Raw genomic sequence first — 23,315 nt, 5'->3', positions numbered from 1 at the left:
TTTTTCTCATAATTATGAATTTTACAAAATGTTGCCAAAGTTCCCCATAGATCCTCTTCAAGACCCTTCACCCTTGAATAATTGCACATCTTGAAATGTAGATATGTGCTAAAAGGCTGGACATAAAAACACGACGATCTATCGGCATATTCGATTACCGATGCAATATATTTTATAAAACATTAATTTTGGGGACAAGTACAAGTAACTCATATATTCCCTTTCAAACAGCATCATTTCCGGAACTTTGTGTGAAAGACGGAAGGAAATGTGAGCCTTAGACCTCAGTCAGACATGTTGGATTAAAAACCAGTGCAGATGTTGGAACTATTTATTCATTAAGTTTACATATTTAAATTTTGGAACAAAATTTGCGAGATGCCTTCATAACAGAGAATAACAGCCTTGATGCCTTTGAAAAAGGATTCACTTTATTTACATGTTTTGGATGTATGGTAGATAAAAATGTGCAGATTGAGACTCTTTCTTCAACCTTTTTTTTTTTTTTTTTTTTTTTTTTTTTTAAATGCTCTGATGAGAGCAGTGAAACAGTTCCAGCGCACTTGTATTTGTCCAGTCATCCTCCCTCAATGGCTCTCTCCTTTCTTCCCTACAACCTGCATTTAACAAAACAAAAACAAAGCCAGTTTAAATGCCGCCACGGTCACCACACCGTGACAGTACACACACACACACACACACACACACACACACACACACACACACACACACACACACACACACACACACACACACACACACACACACGCACGCACGCATTACCCGTTTGAAGTCGTTCATGTTGGTGGCCTGCACTGGGGTTCCTATAAACGTCAGGTAGTTCACTTTTGTCGTTTCTTCATCCCCTAGGTTTGACTTGATGAACAGCTGGAAAAATACGAGAAACAAAACGAGCAAAATTATGCGATTGATGGATCGGAGTATATCGAGGTGTTGTCCTCTAGTGGTGAGATGCTGAACAACAGGTGCTGAAAGAAAAACTTCACACAGTACAACAATATTGAACGCATTAATCCGAATTTGTCAGAAACATGATGAGGATATAAAAATGAATAAATAAAAAATTTACAAACATACAGTGACACTGTTGACGTTCTGAAATTTGACATATCTGAGAGAGATGAGGCCTTCGTCTTTGTAGTCTTCTTCTGAAAGATCTAGATTCTGTGTTGGCTCACTCCTCTCAGCGTCATCAAAGTCCATGGAGTGAGGGAGATTAATGAAGATCTTCACACACTTTGGCGCTTGAGCTGAGACAAAAAAATACAGAAAAAGCTGTTTTTAACAACCTATATTAACCCAGATAAATAAATACAAATATTTCAGTGGCTCTTGTTGATTATCTTTCTCTTCTTTGATTCTTTCATCATCTATTAAGCACTTACTTTGAATTTAAGAAGTATTTTTCTAAGTAAAGGCAGGGGAATAAATAATTGTATTGTGATGCATAAACACAGTAATGTGTTGTAGGAGATATTAAAGCCTGGAGTTACACTAAATATGTTTTGCATTAAAGAATAATTGGTCTTAAAACCTCTGACCACCAGGAGGAGTAAAGAAAATCAACATCTTTACATATGAGGCTCCCAGTAACATTTCAGGCCATATGGAGCAAATCCAGAGTTTGTTAATTACTCAAATCTACAAAGACTGGAGTGTGTGGAAATGTAAATACAGTAAATAAAAATGTTAAGGCATCAGAGCACGGCTGAATTCGACGTTACACTCGACAACAGGTACCATTATAATTAACAAGCACCCTCGGCATATAAGCCATGATCAGTTGAGTAAGGACATGGCCACAACTGGCTGATGAGCGAGAGACATTTATGTTGCTGAGTATTCAAGTGAACAATACCAAAACCTGTCAGACTGAATATTATAAAATGTGCAAAAGAGTTTAGATGGACAGAGTGTCTTACCCAAAACTGACACCTGCATCTTCATAGAGAAAAGCTTTACAGGCTGATTGAAGGCAATTGTGATGAGGAGCTGCAATCAGAGAGCATAGCAGAAAACATTAGAATAACTGTGTTTCTGTGATAAACATTGTGGGTTACAATCACCTGGGTAGTCTCGCAAAACACATTCAGACCCAGCCTATGAGCAGGGAGGCATCTGATACCTTTGGTACACTTTTCTGACCACAAGGTTGTTATTAAATCCGAACCCTATCCAACTGGGGAGAGACTTCCTGCTTCACGTTACAGTTTTTACTTTCGCTTCTTATTCAGTCACACACCAAATCTCAGTACTGACAACCTGACACACTCACGTCTGAATCAAGTCTACACTATTAAGAAACATGAGTACTATAATAGCAAGTAATAGGAACCAACAGCATTTAACACCACGCATCCACTAAAAATTATGATTTTTTTATATGCTATGTTTATAATGCTATAACAAATACTGAAAGTACTGTGAAAGTTATTGCTCTCAATTATTTAAACAGGAAAGTATTATAATCGGTGCTAAACCTTGTTTTTCTCTGTGGTTAACTGAACATTAGCTTGAATGCCACCAGAGGCTGTACGAAGTAAACGCAACATTGTGACAGTATTATGCAACTCCTACCCAACTGTAAATAAACCCAACTGTCTGCAAAAAGAAAATGAGTAATTAGGAGAAAACACTTGCACCAGGCCTCTTTTCCTCCTTCCTAGCGGCTCTATCCTCAGCATTCTCCTACCGATATACCCCACATCCCGCCTCTGCACATGTCCAAACCATCACAATCGAGCCTCTCTCACTTTGTCCTCAAAACGTCCTACATGCACTCTCTCTCTCTAATAAACGTATTTCTAATCTTGTCCATACTCGTCACTCCTAATGAAAATCTCAGTATGACGACTTCTTAACTCGTTACAAAATTTATCATGATATTGGCTCTATTTTATTTTGGCATCTTACACATGTTAAAAGCAGCATAATGGTTGGGATTAAGCATATCAGGATTTTTCTTAAAAAATAACAAATAAGGCTGCGTCATCATGCAGCTTGATTAATAATATGGATTTTGGAAGATTTTTAGGGCCAAAGACCATAAATTATTGACAATCGTTAGCATTTGTTCTATTGCCGATCTGCTTTGTTACAGAATATAAGGATATACAGGTCTTCGGCCCTAAACACACCCAAAATGTGCTTTTCCATCAGGCTGCATGATGCAAGCGCATTATTTTATTTTCCTTTTCCATGTATGCGATCCTGGTCTTACGTAAATGGAAGGACAAATCTCCACCTGCTTTTAGCCACTTTTTTCGACTGTAGTCAAACTTTTGTTCTTTATCAGGCCGGCAGTGCAAATTTAATATTTCCGATTTGATTTTGCGGTTGTAATTCAATTTTCCCTCTCTTTCTCCTTTATATTTATTCATTTTTGTTTTGTCATTTTGTCCTCAAAGTTGATGTGTTAAAAGGAAGAAAAATGGCAAAATGTAATGTCTAGACGACTGGGGTCTTGTGGTGTGTTCATGGTTTGCGGTGGTCAGTATCTATCAAAAGTAGACCAAGGAAGAAACAGTGGTGAACCGGTTACAGGGTCATGGCCAGTCCGATTCTACAGACGAGCTTCTGTAGCTCAAATTGTTGAGTTACAATTAATGCTGTTAATGCTCAATATTAGGCAGATGGTCATAATGTTATGCCTGATCAGGATATTATAATAATAATAATAATAATAATAATATAGTAAAGAATAGATTAAGAGTGTGCATAATATAATGTATAACAATTTTTAAATTGTTGTTATATAGACATAAAAAAAAAATAAAAAAATAAAAAAAGTGTAATAGTGTATCTTACCTGTTCATCGCAGTCTGACTCTAGGTAGGTTGAGTCTTTTATTAGACAGTTGTCAAAGCCGCAGTCATCGCTCTCGTTAAGACACTCGCATCCGGCTTTATTCACAAACGGCATAAGATCCATCTACATGCACACAACAAGAACTTCCATTACATCTGCTGTCCATCCAATTGGAATAAATACTGAGAAAAGGTGTTAGGATGGTTTACTATCTAGCTTGAAGACCAGTTGTAAGGGAGTTTCACTGTCTGGTGTGTGCGGATCAGGAGATTGTACTCGCCCCAGCATGTCACTAAAAACACTCAAACTGTACTGGGTTTAGGATAGATCATGTGTGAGGTGATTCTTGCTGTCATCTGCTAGCTGCTGTTCGGTAGGTTGCGTGATGTTGAATGACCTGCTCTGTTCAGTGTTCTGGCCATTTATACTCTTCATGGAGAATAACATCTGTCAGTGTCACTGTCAGGGGTAACTTATCATGAATGGTAAACTGTGTATCTCCCTCTAGTGGTGAAGCATGGAAATACAACTGAATGTGAAACCTTTCGTACAAAAGGGTGGCGAGATATATATATATATATATATATATATATATATATATATATATATATATATATATATATATATATATATATATTTTTTTTTCATGGCAAATAATTATAATTCTGTTCCTGTTCTCACTTCACTGAAAAGTGCAATATAAATCACATGCTTTAGTTTTATTATTATCATTATTTCTACTGCACTCACGTATCCTTTGGGAATGTCCGAGTCCTCGTTACTCCCCGGGTCGTTCTCCACATGCTGTTTGATTTTGTCCTCGAGGCCTGAGGAGTCTGCTCCCTGATATAGATCCACACGCACTTTGTTTCGGAAAAACAGGAACGTCGGTGTAGCAGAGATGTTGTTGGCTGCCGCTGTTCCCTTTAAAAAAAAAAAAAAACACAACACCCATACAAAGGTTGAGCATCATAAACATGAGTGGAGCTTGAAGGTGACAGGATCGCACATTTTGAAATAGAAAATGCGTATATGTACATTATACTGGTTTTTGTTTAAACAAATCCTGAGTTGCTCCATTGTGTGGTTTGTTTGCACAGAGGAGATCATAATCACACTTGTATGTGGACCAAAACAGCCATTCCAAGACTGTCTGGTTCAAACCTACATAAAATACTGTCTAAATGCAGGAACAAATCGACTCTAACTCGACCACACTGCAGGGAGTAGAAAAAAACGCAGTGTGTCTCAGGCTGGAAGAGCCGTTTATGTTTTGCCGACGTGAGCTGATAAACAGAGCCACTAAGCACAACCTGAGCCAAAGAACGGCCGTGTAGAGCTGCACCCCTTGAGGTCTCAGGAGTCTAAACAAAATATTCAATTCATTAGGAGTAGTAAACATGTATCACGAATCATTTGCAATATAATAGAGTGCCGTTCCTTACATGGGCCAGGTGATTTGTGAAATTAAATTATGTTTGGTTTCATTTATCAAGAAAACTTGAGGCTTGCTGCATAACCTGGACATGCAGTTTACAGTCAGTCACGGGATTAAAAACCGTCAGTCACAGTCACAGTCAGTATCGGTAGACAAATGTTGAGAATGGAGAGAAAGAGGAAGGCCAAAGAGGAGGTTATTGATATGGTAAAGGAAGACATGTAGGTGGTTGGTTTGAAGGCAGATGTAGAGGATTATCTGCTGTAGTGACTCCTAAAGTGAGTAGCGGAAAAAAGAAGAATTTGAACAAAGTGATCTAGTTAAACCTTTGCATCTATTGTGGTGTACGTCATGACTTCAGGACATTTCTTCATTAAAATACATCCATTAAGCTCAGCTGACAGTTAATCACCAAGACATTCAGACAGTCTGTATAAACAATACCAAAATGATAAAAGCAACAGAAAACACGCTGCAAAACCGCAAGAAATCCTCTCACCTGACAAACATGGACATCGACTTCAAGGAAGACAACATGTGGGTACTTGTTGCTCAGCATGGTGAAAGCTGGAGCTATTCTGACACATGGGCGACACCTGGGGAAGACATTTCAAAGGAAAGGTGGTGGTATTTGTTGTTAGATGTTATAGATACACTGATACTCAGTTATAGGATCGTTTAACTATATTGTGAAGTCATGCTAGTAGACTGTAAAAGGTCTAATAAAGTGCCATTGGATCATTAAGGAGAAATAAACAGCTTCAATGATGACTGTGACTGGACTAGTGTGCTACAGTGCTAATGTGGCTAGCCAGGCTAATCACAGCAGTTTTGCTAAGTCATTGTAAAGCCGGCGGGGTAGGGTGAGCGGGCTAAGGCACTTAGCCGGGAAGATTTACAGTAACCAAAATTCAAATGGATGCTAAAGGATTTGTAAACGCCGGTACTGATTCTAGTCACTCAGAGATCCGGAGCAAGCAGCGATTCGGACGGGGTTCATTCTCTAAACTGAGGGCCGGGTCGGGACTCCTTACCCTGCCATGGTGAACTTCACAACCACCAGTCTGGAACCGGCACCGGTCAGCTCCGGCTGGAACTCCGAGTCGCTCCTGATTACTTTCACCCCAACCATGTTATCACATAAACTCCTGTTTTCCGAACGGACTCGGACCGAACCCGAAGACACGATCTTATTACCAGGACAACAACAAAAATGCTAATGAAAAACCCTTTCTCGAATCGTACGCTTTCCGGCCTGGTCGTGACGACATCCGCCACGTGGGCCAATCAAAACTCTGAGAAACGCCGAAAGCGGGCGTTTCCTACGGCGGGTGACGAGAGGTCGTGAAAAGATATAGAAAGTGAAACAATATTGTCGTAAATATAAATACGCGTGGTGCACGTTCGCACTTTAGGGAACATTTATTTTCAGTTAGATTTTCACGCGTGCTATTGAGAACGACAAAAAAACGAAACAAAACGAGTCAAATAACATTTCCAACGCCATGGGAATGCCAGTATGTGCGACTGGAGTCGTTTAACTTTAACATGGAGCTGTGCGCCCCCTACTGTTTATTATGCGTTTCCCCCTTGTCTATGTGGGAATGTCAAAATTCTATCTATCTATCTATCTATCTATCTATCTATCTATCTATCTATCTATCTATCTATCTATCTATCTATCTATCTATCTATCTATCTATCTATCTATCTATCTTAGTGTTCTCACTGAACTGGTCTTTAATCACTGCTATATTTCAAAATGTACTCATTATTGTCTAGTTGAAAACAAATAAAGTAAACGTTTAATAAGTTATTTAACAAACCCAGATTAATTATCAATTTTCTGGCTACCAAAAGCTTAATTGTTAAATATATAAAGAGCTACATCTATTACAAAAAACTACCTTATCACTTTGACAATTCATTTATGAAATTAGATACAAGTTTTATCTATGAGCATTTATGTGTGTCATGAAGAATTTTGTCTCTTTTCCACTTGGAAGTCAGAAAGAGCAACTTCAGATGGATGATCTGGATTTAGGGCCTCTCAGATCCGTGGGCCCCTGAGCCTGTGCTGAGTACTCCTGTACTCCAAGGTTTAAAGTCACTAGAAATTTTAATAGCAGCAAGGCTACAGGGGTGAATAGAAATCTAATTACATTACATTCTGAAGTTTTTATCAAGAAAAGATAAAAAGGGAAAGTGAAATTAGGCACAGAACTGGAATCAATACTTTAACATATATATCCATAGAATTCTCTTTACACTAACCAAAAACATAAATAATTGCATACATAAGCATCTAAACAAATGCATATAAATGAATGATACGAAATTATAAAAACTACCTAATTAATAAGCAGGTCAAATGAAAACAGCAGCTTCTAAAAAATCGTCTGGGGTTTTTTAAAACTACTTTTTTTTTAATTTAGTCACTCAGGAATAATAATAATAATAATAATAATAATAATAATAATAATAATAATAATAATAATAATAATAATAATAATTATAATTATAATAATAATTATAATAATAATTATAATAATAATAAAATCTGCAAATCAGAAGTGGAGTTCTTAAAAAGTCCCGCCTTTAGACATGAAGTTACCCAATCAGCGAGTCCAACACTACGACGCTGCACGTCAATCTGCGCATGCGTATTCTTATTCATTGAAAGGCTGATGTTTTAGACAGAGCCGGCAGCCTTGACGTTCGACCAAAGCCGAAAGTTAATTTGGTTTTATTTGTGACAGCTTGTGTGTGAGATTCATCCACAGATCGGAGACATAAATGGCGGACGAGGCGAGCCAAGGTGCAGAGCAAATATCGCTGCGTGAGTATGGTGTCTTACATGCAACAGGAATCTGTGCTATTGCAGCAAATTACGCAGCGTGTTGCATCAGATCGCCTTCCTGTAGCATTAGCCTTAGCTTAGCTTAGCATCGGCGCACTTCTGTGATTATAATTTCATATTAGATACCATAACATAACTTTATAATTTTAGCTAGATGTTCATCATCATCATCATGCATCATCGTACATCATCATGTATATGGAGAAATCCACAGTGCAGTGGGCAGACGTATCGATTAACACTGAGATATTTAACTTGACATTTGATTCCATATGTAAGGAAAACAAAGAGATACAGATTAATACTGAAGACATCTCCACGGCTTGCTCATCAGGGATAAATGCACACCGTTCACCTTCACTGTTGATTTCTGTAAAGCTGCTATGAGACAATGTCTGTTGTGAAAAGCGCTGTAGAAATAAACTTGACTTGACATCCAAATTATAATTTGATTATAATTATAATATAATTAGATTGTCCAAACGAACTGCATTTATATTTGATGACAGTTTGGCAAACTCATGGACTTTTTTCATCAGATTTACAAGGAAGTCACGTGGTTTTCAGATCTCAAGTGTGCCTTGTCAAGGGTTCATTTGTGGTGTTTCCTGCATTCTTAGCATGCTCTAGAGTCTAGACCATCAGTTGTGTTGTGCAGAGGAAAGGGTGGTAACAGAGCTGGTCAGCTTACTAAAACTACTGTACAAATCCATATTATGGTTTAATTAAGTAAAGCAAAAAGACAGTTCATCATTGCTTAAAGAAATAAAGGTCTCAAGAACTTTAAATGTATGCCCAAGTTCAGTCTCCAAAACCATCAAATGCTATGATGAAACAGACTCTCATAAGGACCATCCTAGGAAAGGATGACCAAGCGCTACCTCTGCTTCAGAGGAACCTACCGAACAGCAGTTAGCAGATGACATGAAGAATCACACCACACACGATCCGTCCTAAACCGGGTAAAGTTTGAACCTATATATCCTATACCGTGTTTTTACTGACACGCCGTGGCGAGTAAAACCTACTGATCGGCGTACACCAAATAGTGAAACTCCCTTACAATTGGTCCTTCAAGCTAGATAGTAAACCTTCCTAACATTCCTTTCTTCCTCAAGCTGACAACCAAGAATGTTTCTGTTCATGCAAGATGATCTCAGATCTCAGTGGCAGAATGTGACAAGCAATTGAATGAAAAGATTACTGAATCTGTACATGTTGGTTATGTCATTTAGTTTGCTCTTTTATTTTCAACAGGGGAGCTGTATGTTTCTGATAAACAGGGCAGTGATCAGGATGGAGACGGGACCGAACAAAAACCATTCAAAACGCCACTGAAGGTAAACGCCATCCAAACCCCCCCTATTGACAATGACATTGATGTGTTATTCTGAAATATAAGTTTAATGTCATTTTTAAAGACTCCATTATTCATGTGCTGGTTTGCATACTGCAGTTCGGTATTTATTAGTAAGCATAATTTCGAGGATTCTAATTATTTTTTTTCTTCGTAGGCGTTGTTATTTGCTGGAAAAGAGCCATTTCCGACCATCTATGTCGATTCTCAGAAAGAAGGAGAGGTAAGGGGAAAAAGGTGAATGTACGTTAATCCTTTACGAGAGAGTTCAAATCCGAATTATTTTGTGTTTCCTTCTCTATCTAGCGCTGGGCTGTTATCTCGAAAACCCAGATGAAGAATGTGAAAAAACTCTTCCATAAGGAACAAATGAAGACAGATGTGAAAGAAAAGAAAGAGGTATTCACTCACAATTTGCTGATGCTTTACTCATGTACGAGTCCATTATTGAGAGTTTGTTACGCTCTAGGACTTTGTTCAGAGGGGAGAATGATAAACAATGTGTGTTTATTGTCAGGCGGAAGATGCTGAGAGGAGAGAGAAAAATTTGGAAGAAGCCAAGAAGATAATTATTGAGAATGACCCCAGCCTCCCAGAACCCAAAACGGTAAAGTGAAACCATCGCACATTCTCCAGACACAAGTAAAGGTACTATGAGAATAAGGAGAACAGTGATCAAGATGTCATGCATTGGTTTTTAGAAATTAGCCTTTTCTATCCATATGTTATAGAAGTTCTAAGAGGCCATGCTTTCTAATATTATTTTCTGTCTCGTTTTCACGTTATCACGACTTCATTTTCTCGTCATCACGTCTTCATTTTCAACCTGAAACAGGTTAACCTGAGTGTTGAAATTAGCAGAAGCATGTTCCAAAGGACTTTTAGAGCATGAATAGTGGGTCGATATGGAATTAAAATTACAAAAATGAGCTAATCTCATTTAAAAAGTGTTTTGTGTGACTGCTATCGAATCATCAGTGCTTAAATGTATGTGCTAACTCTTTTGCTCTTGTGTGTCAGGCTAAGATCAGTCAGCTGGAGGCTCTGAGGGAACAGAGAGTCAAAGTGTTCGGCTGGGTGCACAGGATACGCCGGCAAGGTAACGCGCACACACACTCTGTATGTAAATATAAATACATTATCACAGTATTTTTTCCTGTGTTCTAGCTCTGGGCTTTATTTGTGTGCCATGAAACCTTCTCAGTCTGATAATTCAACAAATATACTACTACTACATACTGTAATTCCATAATAATATATAGTATAGCATTACAGGCTGTGTGTGTGTGTGTGTGTGTGTGTGTGTGTGTGTGTGTGTGTGTGTGTGTCTGTGTCTGTGTCTGTGTGTGTGTATATATATATATATATATATATATATATATATATATATATATATATATAACACATAAATTGGTTTATAAATTATTAACCAATGCATCATCAGAAGTCAGATTGAACCATGTCCACCTAAATGTAATGAAATATAGTATACTATAGTGTTTCTAAAAGGAAGAGTTTATTAAAGGATGTATCTAAACAAGCAGGAAGACCAAGAATCACATTTTGCAAGGATATCCAACCAAGTCTGGATCAAAGTATCTGAAAAGTGCAAAGCACCATTAAACGCATTACCAAATTAAAGCTGTAAGCAGCGATGAACGGGCCCTCGCGCCCGGGCGCACCGCCACCCGTTGGCCTAAGGAAAAGAGTGAACAGTGGGCGAGGTGCATGTAAGTGAGGAAAGACAGGAGACTTATGGCACAGTCATTTCAAAGTGCCACACTTACTGCTGCCAGTAGGACCGTAAATGTATATTGTCATAAATATTGTCATCAGGCCAGGATTATTATTAAACGTGAAGTTTGGAGCTGATCGGTCATTGTATGCCTGAGTTCCAAACATTGTAGTCTGAGTTAGAGCAACTTCTTTTTTTATGGTGATACAGCAAACTTTGTCAGGCCGCCACGGACACACCCTTCAACGAAAACTCGAGATTTTTGCAATTTAACATTGCAAAGGCCTTAAGATTACACTGACTAATTTTGGTGTTAATTTAAAGTAATCTATAGAAGGAGTTTGTTTAAATACAACATTTGAAAATAGCAAAAATGATACAAAATTTACAGAGAAAATTTAAAGTAACTGACTTCCTGTTGGGATTTGGATTTCATACCAAGAGACTTTTTTGTAGATATTGGTGTGTTAAATGTGTGTACTGATTATCGTACTTGTATGTGAAACGTACAAGTATGTGAAACGTACACTCCGTTGAAAGTGTATAGGTGGCGCTGTCAAGCCATTTTGCCACACCCAATGGATTATTGGCCTTCGGCTGTGTTCAGGCCAGGACTCTTGTCAAATATGTGAAGTTTGGGGACAATCAGAAATTTTATGCCTGTGTTACAACTGTTATTCCCATGGCGAGACATTGAAATTTGCCACGGCGCCATGGACACGCCCTTTAACGAAAACTCAAGATCTTTACAATTCACTATCGCAAAGGCATTTTAGATAAGACTGACCAAAAAAAGGTGATGTCATTAAATTTCTAGGAGTAGTTCATTGCACAGTAAAACATGACACTTCCTGTTGCCATCAGGTGGCGCTATGACTATGATTAAATATGGAAATGTAGATCTGTTCAGATCAGGAGTGTTATCAATCATGTGAAGTTTGGGGCAGATTGGACATTGTATGTCTGAGTTATAGCAACTTCCTTTTTCATGGCGAATCATCGAAATTTGTCAGACCACCATTGACACGACTTCGACGAAAACTCTAGATCTTCGCAATTTAACATTGCAAAGGCCTTTAGATTATGCGTACCAAATTTGGTGTTGATTCAAACAAATCTCTAGGAGGAGTTCGTTAAAATCTTGACTGCTTGTACCTCAGAAAACCCGTACATTAATGCACTTGTAGGTCAAGGTACCACTGTACTAAACTATATAAACTCAATACTGGGTTACTATTATGACCATTTCTGAAATCACAGGTAAACAGAATATATAATTGCCAATTTCAATACTCTAGAAATTAATTTATTTTTGTAATTCGTACCAAAAATTGACACTTTTGTATGTATCTTAGGAAAGAACCTTCTGTTCATTGTGCTGAGAGATGGAACAGGATTCCTGCAGTCTATACTCATCGATAAACTGGTAATCAACCACCTGAAATGGATTCATGTGTATTGTTTGTAACTGTAATACTGATGTAGTGGTAATTAGTTAAAATAAAATCTACTGTTATCTATTATCTTTTCTTAGTATTTCTTGTTTGTGTGCATTTCATTTGCTGTGCTTGTGTGTGTAAAACTCTCAGTTCCCCCCTTCCTTCATTAGTGTCAGTGCTATAACGGGCTCATGTTGTCTACTGAAAGCACGGTGTCTCTGTATGGAACAGTGAAGCCGGTTCCTGAGGGAAAACAGGTAACACTTTTGTTGAAAAACAATTCACTGTTGTACTGTTCTGTTTGTTCCATCAGTAAACAATACCATTACTACTTCTTATTCCTAAAAATGTTTGTGTTTATTAGATCAAAACTATTCGCCCAGAAATCACTTTTCTGCAATACATGATGGACTTATGTTGTGCCACAGCATCAGGTCATTTTGTTAACAACAATGTTTTTGTAATTAAAAATGAAACATAATAGCTTTTATTAGTTTATATAGATTTTTTTATTACATGTTACATAGACAGTCATCTTACAGAATGCTAAACAATAATTATACATATCACAGTTCTTTGGTTATGGGAAGCCATACCAATCCATGTGAATGAGAGAAACAATAATGCAGTAAAGCGTTATATTAATCCACGGGGCAGAGTTTGAGCTGTGCTGTTAGATTAAATTAATCAATACCTTCTGACCAAGATGTAATCTGCTTTAATCATTTCTTCCATGTTTTTTGTTATATGTTAATATAATCTTTTCCCTCCCGGCGGCATTGGGCGGCAAGGGCCTGCTGGTTTCACCCTCCTTCTTTCGCAGTCAGGCTTGGAACTGTCCATGGTGCAGTACTTTATCCCCATTCCCACAACTGAGCACCCATGAAGGGTTAAGAGCTTTGCTCTTTGCCCAAGAGTGTGAGCCTGGTGTGGCAGGGACTCGAACACCGCCCCCCCCCGACCGGATCCAAAAGTGCCTTAACCACTAGGCTACCATCTCCCTGCTATTATAATTATTTTAACATATTCATTATTATAATTTGGCTATACACTAATGATGGCATTGTACTGGGTCTAGGTTATTAGAAACTTAAGAAGTGAAACAGAAAATAAAACTCTTGCCCTTGAGCTTCATGAAGGATATTTAGTGATTTCAATGTATATACAGTAATCCCCCGTTTATCTCGGGATAAAATGGACGGCACAGCAAAAATGCTATTTTATGTATACAGTACTGTACTGTATTGACATTACTTCATTTTATAATTAATTATTATATTTTTATTAATACATTCCATTATTTCAACATAAAACTCAATCGTTTTATCCGCGAGAGACAGAGGAAAAAAAGCCAAACCAATTAGTTATGTGGCGAATGCAATTCCGCGATAAACCGGGGGAGTGAGATTCGAATCGTGTTAAAGCAGGGGATTACTGTATTGTAAATGTTATAGCCTTTGCTATTATAATTGTGCATCCTAGGCTCCGGGAGGCCATGAGCTGCACTGTGATTTCTGGGAGCTGATCGGTCTCGCTCCGGCCGGTGGTGCCGACAATCTGCTGAATGAGGAGTCGGATGTGGATGTTCAGCTCAACAATAGGCACATGATGATCCGTGGAGACAACGTGTCGAAAATCCTGCGAGTGCGCTCCACAGTCACCCACTGCTTCCGAGAGCACTTCTTCAGCCGCGGCTATTATGAGGTAAATTTTTTTTTACAAATATTTACTTTTAGAAATATAAATTACTAATATATCATGTAAATAGCTAAAAATTTAGTTAAATGTAACTAATATAGATTTATCTTTTATTATTTTACAGCCCTAAAAAAACCAATTCACTTGTTCCAGCACATCTTATCATTTAGCATTTATTAATACTGTATCCATTTGTTGAAAGTAAAAATGAAATCAAAATAATGCATTTAAGATAACGTTCAGAATCTTTGTTCAAGGGCAAATGCTTTCCCTTTCATAAAATAAATAACATTTAAGTATCTGATAAGTCTGTATTCTCGGTTATCTGTCATGCATTTGTTTTATTCGTGTAAACATGTACGAAGTGTGCAATTTCTTTTGATAATAAATAAATGCAAGGAAGTAAAATACCCTATTAAATATTATATCAGTTTATTGAAATTTTTTTTAATGATCTCCAGGTTGTTAGGATGAGTCGGGATTTAAAGTAATTTTGCTTTTTTTTTTTTTTTTTTTATTATTAAAAAAAAGTAAATAAAAACAACCATAAAAAGACTGGATTTTTGATGTTATTGATGGAAAGCTAAGTGTGTGTGTGTGTGTGTGTGTGTGTGTGTTTCTGTAGATTACTCCTCCCACTCTGGTGCAGACCCAGGTGGAAGGTGGCTCCACCCTCTTCAATCTAAATTATTTTGGAGAGCAGGCGTACCTGACCCAGTCGTCGCAGCTTTACCTGGAGACGTGCATCCCAGCCCTCGGAGACACGTTCTGCATCGCCCAGTCCTATCGCGCTGAGCAGTCTCGCACACGCAGACACCTGTCCGAGTGAGTCAAAAAGCAAACAGACACAATATAATTACTACTATTATTACATTAACAGTAAAAGTACACTTTACTGGACTAATGCTATCGAGTTTTCCATTGGGGAAAAAAACAGGTACACCCACATTGAGGCTGAGTGTCCCTTCATGACCTTTGAAGATCTGCTGAACAGATTAGAGGATCTGGTGTGCGATGTGGTGGATCGAGTCCTGAAATCTCCTGCTGCTCCGCTGCTCTACGAACTAAACCCTGTATGACTTCTGAATTCTTTAGCTATCCTCACCTTTATAGCACTAATCATATAACAGCAATATATTAAGACCTGTAATATTTTTTCTAATCAACTAGACTTTCTTTTACTTATCCAAATACCGTGAATATGTATTTTGGAAATGAAAAGCCATGCCGGTGTCTTAGTGCAGTTGGATTTCAATAATAATTTGGCGACAATTTTTTATCATTTTTCATTCAGTTTCACATTACTTCCATTTACACCAGAGGGTGCAGCGACTTTAAACATAGCAGATTTTTACTGTTATTTATTTTATTAGTAGTAGCTATACACTAACATATATAAAGTATAATGTTTTTGGTTTGTGTGTGTGTGTGTGTGTGTGTAGAACTTCAAGCCCCCCAAGAGACCATTTAAGAGAATGAATTACTCAGAGGCCATTACGTGGCTTAAGGAGCACAACATTAAAAAGGATGACGGGACCTACTACGTGTTTGGAGAGGTTTGTGTGCAAGTTCAAACATCATTTTATTGCAGCTTGTAGAAATTAACTACTCAAGATGAATGCATTAAAAAAAATGGATGTGAAAAATAACAGACATAATGTGAAGAATTAAAGCAACCAATCTTAAAAACATTAGAACACAAATTTTTACAATTGTGGATTTATTTAAACACCAGAAAAGGAAAGAAATTTTGAAAATCTTGCTCGTTTTCTCCTGTGTGATGTCAACATTTGACTGTTCACTGCAGATCCTGTTAAATCTTTTGCATAATTTGGCATCCTTGTTATTATTTTTCCTGCTGTTGGTTCTGTTGTAGGATATCCCTGAAGCCCCTGAGAGGCTGATGACGGATGCCATTAACGAGACAATCCTGCTTTGTCGCTTCCCAGCTGAGATTAAATCATTTTACATGCAGCGCTGTCCCGAGGATCGACGCCTCACTGAATCGGTTAGCGACAAAACAAACAAACAAACAACAAAAAAAAAATCTGTTTTGTTTAATCAGTTATCAAGCATTTATTATCTTTAATAAATTGTATGAGAGGTATAGTTAGAGTGAATACAGCATGTATTATGTGATGCATTATATTATTAGATCAACTGCGATTTGGAAACACACAGGTTGATTAGATTTAGCACACTCAGGTTGGCGCTGTAACTGTGCTCTTAATGCACTGTCACCAGGGTTTGGCAAAGATACATCAAAATTAGTTTTAAAATACACGTAAAGTTAAGTTACTTAAAGTTAGTAAAAATACTACTGTATTTAAAAAAAAAAAATACAATACAAGGCAACATGAAATTTCTTCACAAACCTTCCATCAATTGGCCTATTTGATCTGTTCCTTCACCATAACACCGACTTAAGTAAACAATGTTTGATAGCAACAGCTTTTCTCTGGCAGAGTCATGCAATAAATCTGACATATGCAACCAGTTAACAGATCAAATATTCACATACATATCGCTGTGATCTTCCAGATGAAGGTTAGTTTTTAAGTAACTAACAGTTTAATGTTTAACAGTTTTGGGAAAGACTCATATTTGCATCCTAATTTAGTTGTTAGGTGTTTGGTAACGAAGGCCTACTTTGCCTCAACAACACATTAATAACGAATGAATGAAGACGACTGATTGCACTTGTATCCATATCAACTAGTTTCTAACTAATTAATCATTAGATTGTTAATCATAAATATAATATTATGTGTCCGGCAGTAAGGCATGTTGTTGTTTGTGTGGATGCAGGTTGATGTGTTAATGCCTAATGTTGGTGAGATCGTTGGAGGATCGATGCGTATTTGGGATGCCGCGGAGCTCCTCGAGGGCTACAAGAGAGAAGGCATCGACCCCACTCCCTACTACTGGTACACTGACCAGGTGTGTGTACAGTACAAGCAAAATATTCTTAGTGTTTGTTACATGCTTTAAGCTATGCTCTAACATGAATATAATGTGCCTGAAGATGCTTTTAAGAAGCAAAAATTCAGATCACATGCTTCTATGAACGTGGTTGTTCTAAAACTTTATCGATTCTATAGTAACAACTACAGGACGACTGATTTTATAGATACCGATAGCTAGGCTGGATCATACTTGCCGTTTAACCAATTTTTTAAATGGATACTGGATAAAAATCAAACACTCAAAATAGTTCTGTATAAAAATAAACATTACTGAATTATGAAAATGTGCTTGAATAAATAAATATGAATACATTAATTGATAAATGTATTTAATTAATTTTAAACATTAAATATAACAGCGCTCTCTGTGCAGCACGCAGTCTGTAGAGTCAGCGATTCGCCTCTAGTGGCCGCTCTCGTAAAGACAGTAGACCTTCTCAGCCACTCCAGCAATGGACGCAAGCCGGAAAAACTATTGTTATGGGTTTTTGCAGATAGCCAATAGTTCCAGCAATCAATTATCGATGTCTATTAATCAGCAAAAATGATTAATCGGTTGACCTCTAATAACAGTCTACAAAGAGACTTGCCTAGTGATCACCAGTGAAGTAGTGGAGCTGTCTGTAAAAAGACTTTATTTGAAATTTGTGTACTTCAGCACCAATGCCAGGATCAGTCAGTATAGTAAAACTGTTCTTGAAAGAGGACTTGTTTCTTAATAACATGGCAAGCTCCTTTATTTTTGTCTCATTAATTAGTGAGAGAGGGGGGGTGGAAAGAAAGGCTGGTAAGGGAAGAATTTATAGCTATAACGTAAGCGATAAAAGGAGTTTTTTGCAGATGTTGCAAGATGAGAGATTTAAAAAAGTACAATGTCATATACTTTATTGATAAAGTAAAATAATAAAAGTAACTGCTGTCAAACAGTTGTGGTATTAGAGAAAACACCATTATAGGAAAATAAGTTTTTTAACATTCATTTTGTACATTACAGTACTATAACAAGCTGTAAAATGATTTGGCATTGCTCTAAAAAGTTACAGCCAGAGGTTTGCAGTTAACTCGGGTTTAGCAATCCTTCACATGAATAATATGCTTTAAAGTGTCCTTGACGAGCTTATAGTACAATGCTTTAACACGAATGCATATCCTTAAACCGTGCATTAAAGCAGCCAGCATTCTGCATTGTGTAACTAATGCATTTAATCGCATTCTAACAGTTTCGCTGCGTTGTTGACATTTCATAAAAAGCTTGGTTATGCTTTAGATATGCTTCACCTTGATCTGAATATGTTTTGAAATGTTCATATGATGCGTAACTGTAACGAAACATTTGTGTGTTTCAGAGGAAGTACGGCACGTGTCCTCACGGTGGATACGGGCTTGGCCTCGAGCGTTTTCTCACCTGGTTGCTCAACCGTCACCACATTCGAGACGTGTGCCTGTACCCACGCTTCATCCAGCGCTGCAAGCCCTGAACGTCCACAGGAAACATGCACCAAACTCTGCCCTGTCTGCTTTATCAGTCCGTCTCGCTCGTCTCAAGAAGACTAAATGTTATTCCTTACATACTATCTGAGGCACATGACATTTATACATCCATGTTTAAAAGATTTAATCTCAGTGAAATATGTGATAGTCTCATTATTTGCCTAATCACTCTGTGGATACTTTCTCTGGAGTAATAAATGACTGAGGTGCTTAATTTCTCTTGGAGTCATTTGTCTTATTTTTGCGGTGCTGATATCAGGACTGCTTTATTCCCTCTTTCGGTTTTCAGTAGAAAAATCATTCCGTTTATCTTAAAAGATGTATTATTCTGAATTGTAAATTGGCACAATTTTAGGTCTACATGAAGAACAAAAGCCTAGAACTATTTATTCTTATTAATTTAGGAATAGAAGTAAAATCAATACAACAATTCAGTGTAATGGAATGTTGCATAAATGTAATTGATCTGTAATAATGGCCTGAGATATGAGGTATTGAATAGTTAATGCATGTTTTTCTTAGAGTCAGTAAAGCCTTAGTCATGCTTAGTGATCTGCTTCAGATTTCTTCAAAATAAATAAAATCACAATCCAATATTTGTGAATCAAGTCTGCTATAAAATAAGGTTTAGGTGAAATATTCACTTGAAAATCAAATTAATTCAATTCACATTTAATAATAATAGAATGATCATATGTGATCTAGACAGATCATAAACTAGGATAAGAATAAAAAATTCTAGTGCAGAGTCCAATAACGTTATAAAGAATTTTAGCACCTGATTTAACTCCTCCTGCAGTACTGTCTTTGGTCATTTGGTGTCACTGTTGGTTTTCTTCATGGGGCCATTAGGAAATTGAGCAAAGACATGCACATTGGTAAAAAAAAAAAACACCCTGTTTTTACTCAGTATAATCTTGAAAGTATAATCTTTGTTATATTTAATGATGCTCTCAAAAACAAAACCTTACCATTATCAAGACACTTAAATGGTGTAGGTGTTTTATTTAGACTCCTGAATTCATGTCTGGTCTAGCTTTGAAAAGGGGAATGTAAGGTAATGGGTGGCTATAAAATAAAACACCATCACACTTCTCTGCATTTACTCAATGTTAGAAATAGATATACTTACTCAAACACCCATTAATATGCACCTCATACTGTTTTGGTGAAGGAAGTTATGATTATTGATTTGTCAGTATTAATGTTATGTTAACTTTTGTCATTTCTGGACCATAATTGACCCCCTGATGTTCACTTGTCTTTTAAGTATGGTTGTTTTGTTGTTGTTTTTTTACATAAAGATTTGAATGTTTTCTTCATTGGTATGGAATTTCCCTTATTATTATGGTCTGTTTAAAATTTATCTCTGTTTAATGCATCTATAGCGCTAAGAATATACCGAACAAGTTTAAACACACACACTTGAATACACACTCTGAAGCCAGGAAACTCAAGAGAAAGCTATTTTAAGTTCTCAATTTTCTGGGATTATTGTTCACTTAAAGTGGAAGGGAGTTGTGATTGATATTAGGTGTGTTTGGTGATGCACATTGCTAAAAGGCCACGCCATTGAGGAGTTCTGAAATGTCAGGTTTCTCTTTTCCCTTGTGAAGTTCTGTCACATTTCACTTGACTTTTTAAATAAAAGAGGCTGGTTGGCAATTTTGGGAACAATACTACCAGGGGAATGAGTTAATGATTAAAATGGCTGTACTGTCTGCTTTCTCTAAATACAAGAACAACAAATGTGATATTCTTCCTTTAGGTTTGAGGAAGTTGGATTAAATGTTTTTTTTGTACAAAAATCATCTTGGAAAAGATCACTCGCATCAGGATGGAAATGTTTAATCACCGAATAAAGGAGATCAACCAGAAAAATGGTGAACTGATTTGCAGTTAGTCTCTATATTCATTGTTTACAGTATCCATATTTTGGACTGTTACAAAATACTATAATTACATATAGCAGTGCAGTATTTACTCCGTAGTTTTTGATGAAGCGCTGCTACCTGGGCATTTTTTTTATTTTTTATTGAAATACCCTGATTAAAATAATGAGAGTAAGATGCTGCCCAATTTGCATCTCTTCATCTAGTCAAAAACATACCTAGGTATTTGGGAGAAAGACAAACAAGGAGGAGTTTGAGATTTTGAGAAAACGACTGGGGATTTGCAAAAAGAATGGATGGGATGTTTGTGTTCACTTTGATTCAATGAAAATAGTTGCAAATTAAATAAGTTCATAAAAAATAGCTGCAAATTCGGCATTCAGGCCTTTAATCACACTCTAGCTGTTGATCACAATCAACGCTTTCACACTCAAAACTTGGACTGATAACTTTTAAACATATCGTGTCTGCTGTAGAAAAGAGCCTCTTAGCATTTAATGTCAACATTGCACTCTGTGATTGCAATTTGGAAAAAATCCAGGAAACAATTTTTATAATGGTTCAGTGTAAAAGTACACTCACTATGTAAGCCAAGCAATCTATTCACTAAAGATTATGTTCAGATATGCCTATATTAAAATAAAAGATTACCGCACCTTTAGAAGTGCCCTTGCACTTTAGGAAATGGATTGTATGTGTTTGTGTAGACGGATCCGAAAGTGTAACAAGTACAAAGGGCTGTTGAGATGGTCACACTAGTTGACTAGTAAATTGGTTGCAATCACAGATTTAATACACTAATAGCAACAAGGCATCGGTGACCTTAGTTTGGAAGGGTTCAGTCGAAAATAATCACCCCCTACTGATAATATTGCCAATTAAATAGGTCCAGGCACTTTTTTGTATATGTACCTGTATATGAACCTTTATATGAACCTGTGTACCAACAACATGAATCTAACAATCTACCACTACTGAGCATAGAGCCACAGCTCATAGTCAGTAAATGGCACAGACCATTTCAGGTAAGAATTGCTGCATCTGGGGAGATCACATCCAAGTTCAACAATAGAGTGTGTGTGGTAAGAGTGCAAAACAACCACTATGTGTACCTGTATTTTTAAATTTTTACGAGATTAACAGTTTCTCAACTTCAGCTGCATCATTAATATTCATAATTGGGGTATAGTAGACGATGTGTATATTTATTCCTAATTCTTTAGTTATTACTTGAGTCCACACTCACCCATGACATTTTCTAACAAATTCACTAGTTCTTTTTCACAAAATACATTAAGCCTTGATTATTCCACCATGATCACTAGTTACTATGGGTACTGTAACATGTCACATTTATGCTAATGAACAAAGGAAAAATGTTGGTGTAAAAAAAGACCAATAATTCTTTAGAATTATGCTGATTTAAAGATCAGTACAAGGGACATAAGTCCAAATCATTCCTTTGGCTTCAGCCAAATGGTGTAGGGAAGGTTTATTTTTTGCCACATATTAGAAGCCTTAATAGTCATTGAAAAAAATTGAGCCATCACAGTTGACCAAGTTAAGCAACTGCACACATATAATGTAAAGTATAGGTATTGTTTTTAATTTAAAGGACATAAATAAAAAAGCTAATACAAACAACAACACAAAGAAAACCCCACAAACATGAAAAACCAATCTGAACAAGAAGCCAAAGACAGTGAGCAGCAACAACCATGGTAGATATAAAAAATAAGTGCTGTAAATGGTGATACTTACAAACATGTGCTATCAAGGGAGACAAGGAACAGGTGTAAGTGATTACTGACATGTGACAGTCATGTGCAGTGGCTGATTGGAATTGTAGTCTGGTGCCATATTCCTGACAGCAATGCTCTTGTTTGTGAATAGTGAAACCAATTTCTGCTGTTCTGAATGCTAAAGAAAACAATCTGGCAGCTAGAAAGTGTCTGAGGATTTAAAGATGATTCAAATTCTTGTCTTGGCTTTTTGGATCCAATAAATTCAAACACAAGCACAATTAATTATATGAAAATATTTTTATTCTATATGTAGAGCACTGTGCACAGTTTTGCTGTATATATGCTACTTATTTTATGCCTATGGAAATGCATTTTCATGCAAAGTAGAGACCATAGCCCACATTTTGAAAATCGTTTATTTGGGTAAGAAGGTAAAATAAAGTAAATCCTTTGAATATTTAAAGATAAAAATTAACATTATAACGAAAATATCAATGTCAATTAAGTAATTAATATTTCAATTAAATTATCAATATTTTAATAACACTTGGCAAATAAGTTGAACCAATGAAATATCATGAGAACTGGCTGTAGATCAGAGTATAAATAATGGTCACAATTTTAATTTAGGTCAAAACACAAACATAACTGCCTTTTTCTGTGACATCTCTTTAATTTTGGAATTTACGATTAGCTTTTGCATACTTCTTCTTAGATCATAAAATGGACAATGTCTTTACACACCATCTCCCAGAGCTTTGTTAAATGTTTTAATGATGTAGAAGAGAACACTTTGTAACACTAATCACTCCAAAATGTCTTATAATGTTCTACTGAGTTTAGATCCAGGTTATAGCATATGATTA

The 23,315-nt window shown here is 36.7% G+C and overlaps 2 protein-coding genes across 2 annotated transcripts; one reads left to right on the top strand and one right to left on the bottom strand.

Moving 5' to 3' along the window:
- Window positions 1–313: 313 nt before the first annotated feature.
- On the bottom strand, window positions 314–6,807 carry txnl1 (thioredoxin-like 1). The gene is made up of 8 exons (XM_083564188.1): window positions 6,301–6,807; window positions 5,766–5,862; window positions 4,579–4,752; window positions 3,829–3,951; window positions 1,944–2,013; window positions 1,099–1,271; window positions 784–888; window positions 314–617 (listed from the first exon to the last, which is right to left on the bottom strand). The coding sequence occupies exons 1-8, from the start codon at window positions 6,396–6,398 to the stop codon at window positions 588–590; spliced, it is 870 nt and encodes a 289-aa protein (XP_083420314.1). The 5' UTR covers window positions 6,399–6,807; the 3' UTR covers window positions 314–587.
- A 1,088-nt stretch (window positions 6,808–7,895) lies between these two features.
- nars1 (asparaginyl-tRNA synthetase 1) lies at window positions 7,896–19,030 on the top strand. The gene is made up of 15 exons (XM_083564140.1): window positions 7,896–8,105; window positions 9,384–9,466; window positions 9,641–9,706; window positions 9,790–9,882; window positions 10,001–10,090; window positions 10,504–10,582; window positions 12,574–12,644; window positions 12,828–12,914; window positions 14,140–14,361; window positions 14,981–15,180; window positions 15,293–15,428; window positions 15,798–15,911; window positions 16,232–16,363; window positions 17,164–17,295; window positions 18,668–19,030. Exons 1-15 carry the CDS (start codon window positions 8,063–8,065, stop codon window positions 18,797–18,799), a joined length of 1,680 nt encoding a protein of 559 aa, XP_083420266.1. The 5' UTR covers window positions 7,896–8,062; the 3' UTR covers window positions 18,800–19,030.
- Window positions 19,031–23,315: the final 4,285 nt, after the last annotated feature.

Source organism: Silurus aristotelis, assembly GCF_946808225.1.
Source record: "Silurus aristotelis genome assembly, chromosome: 16".
Lineage (NCBI taxonomy): Eukaryota > Metazoa > Chordata > Actinopteri > Siluriformes > Siluridae > Silurus > Silurus aristotelis.
The sequence above is the reverse complement of the archived record's forward strand: the minus strand, read 5'-3'. Positions and strand labels throughout refer to the sequence as shown.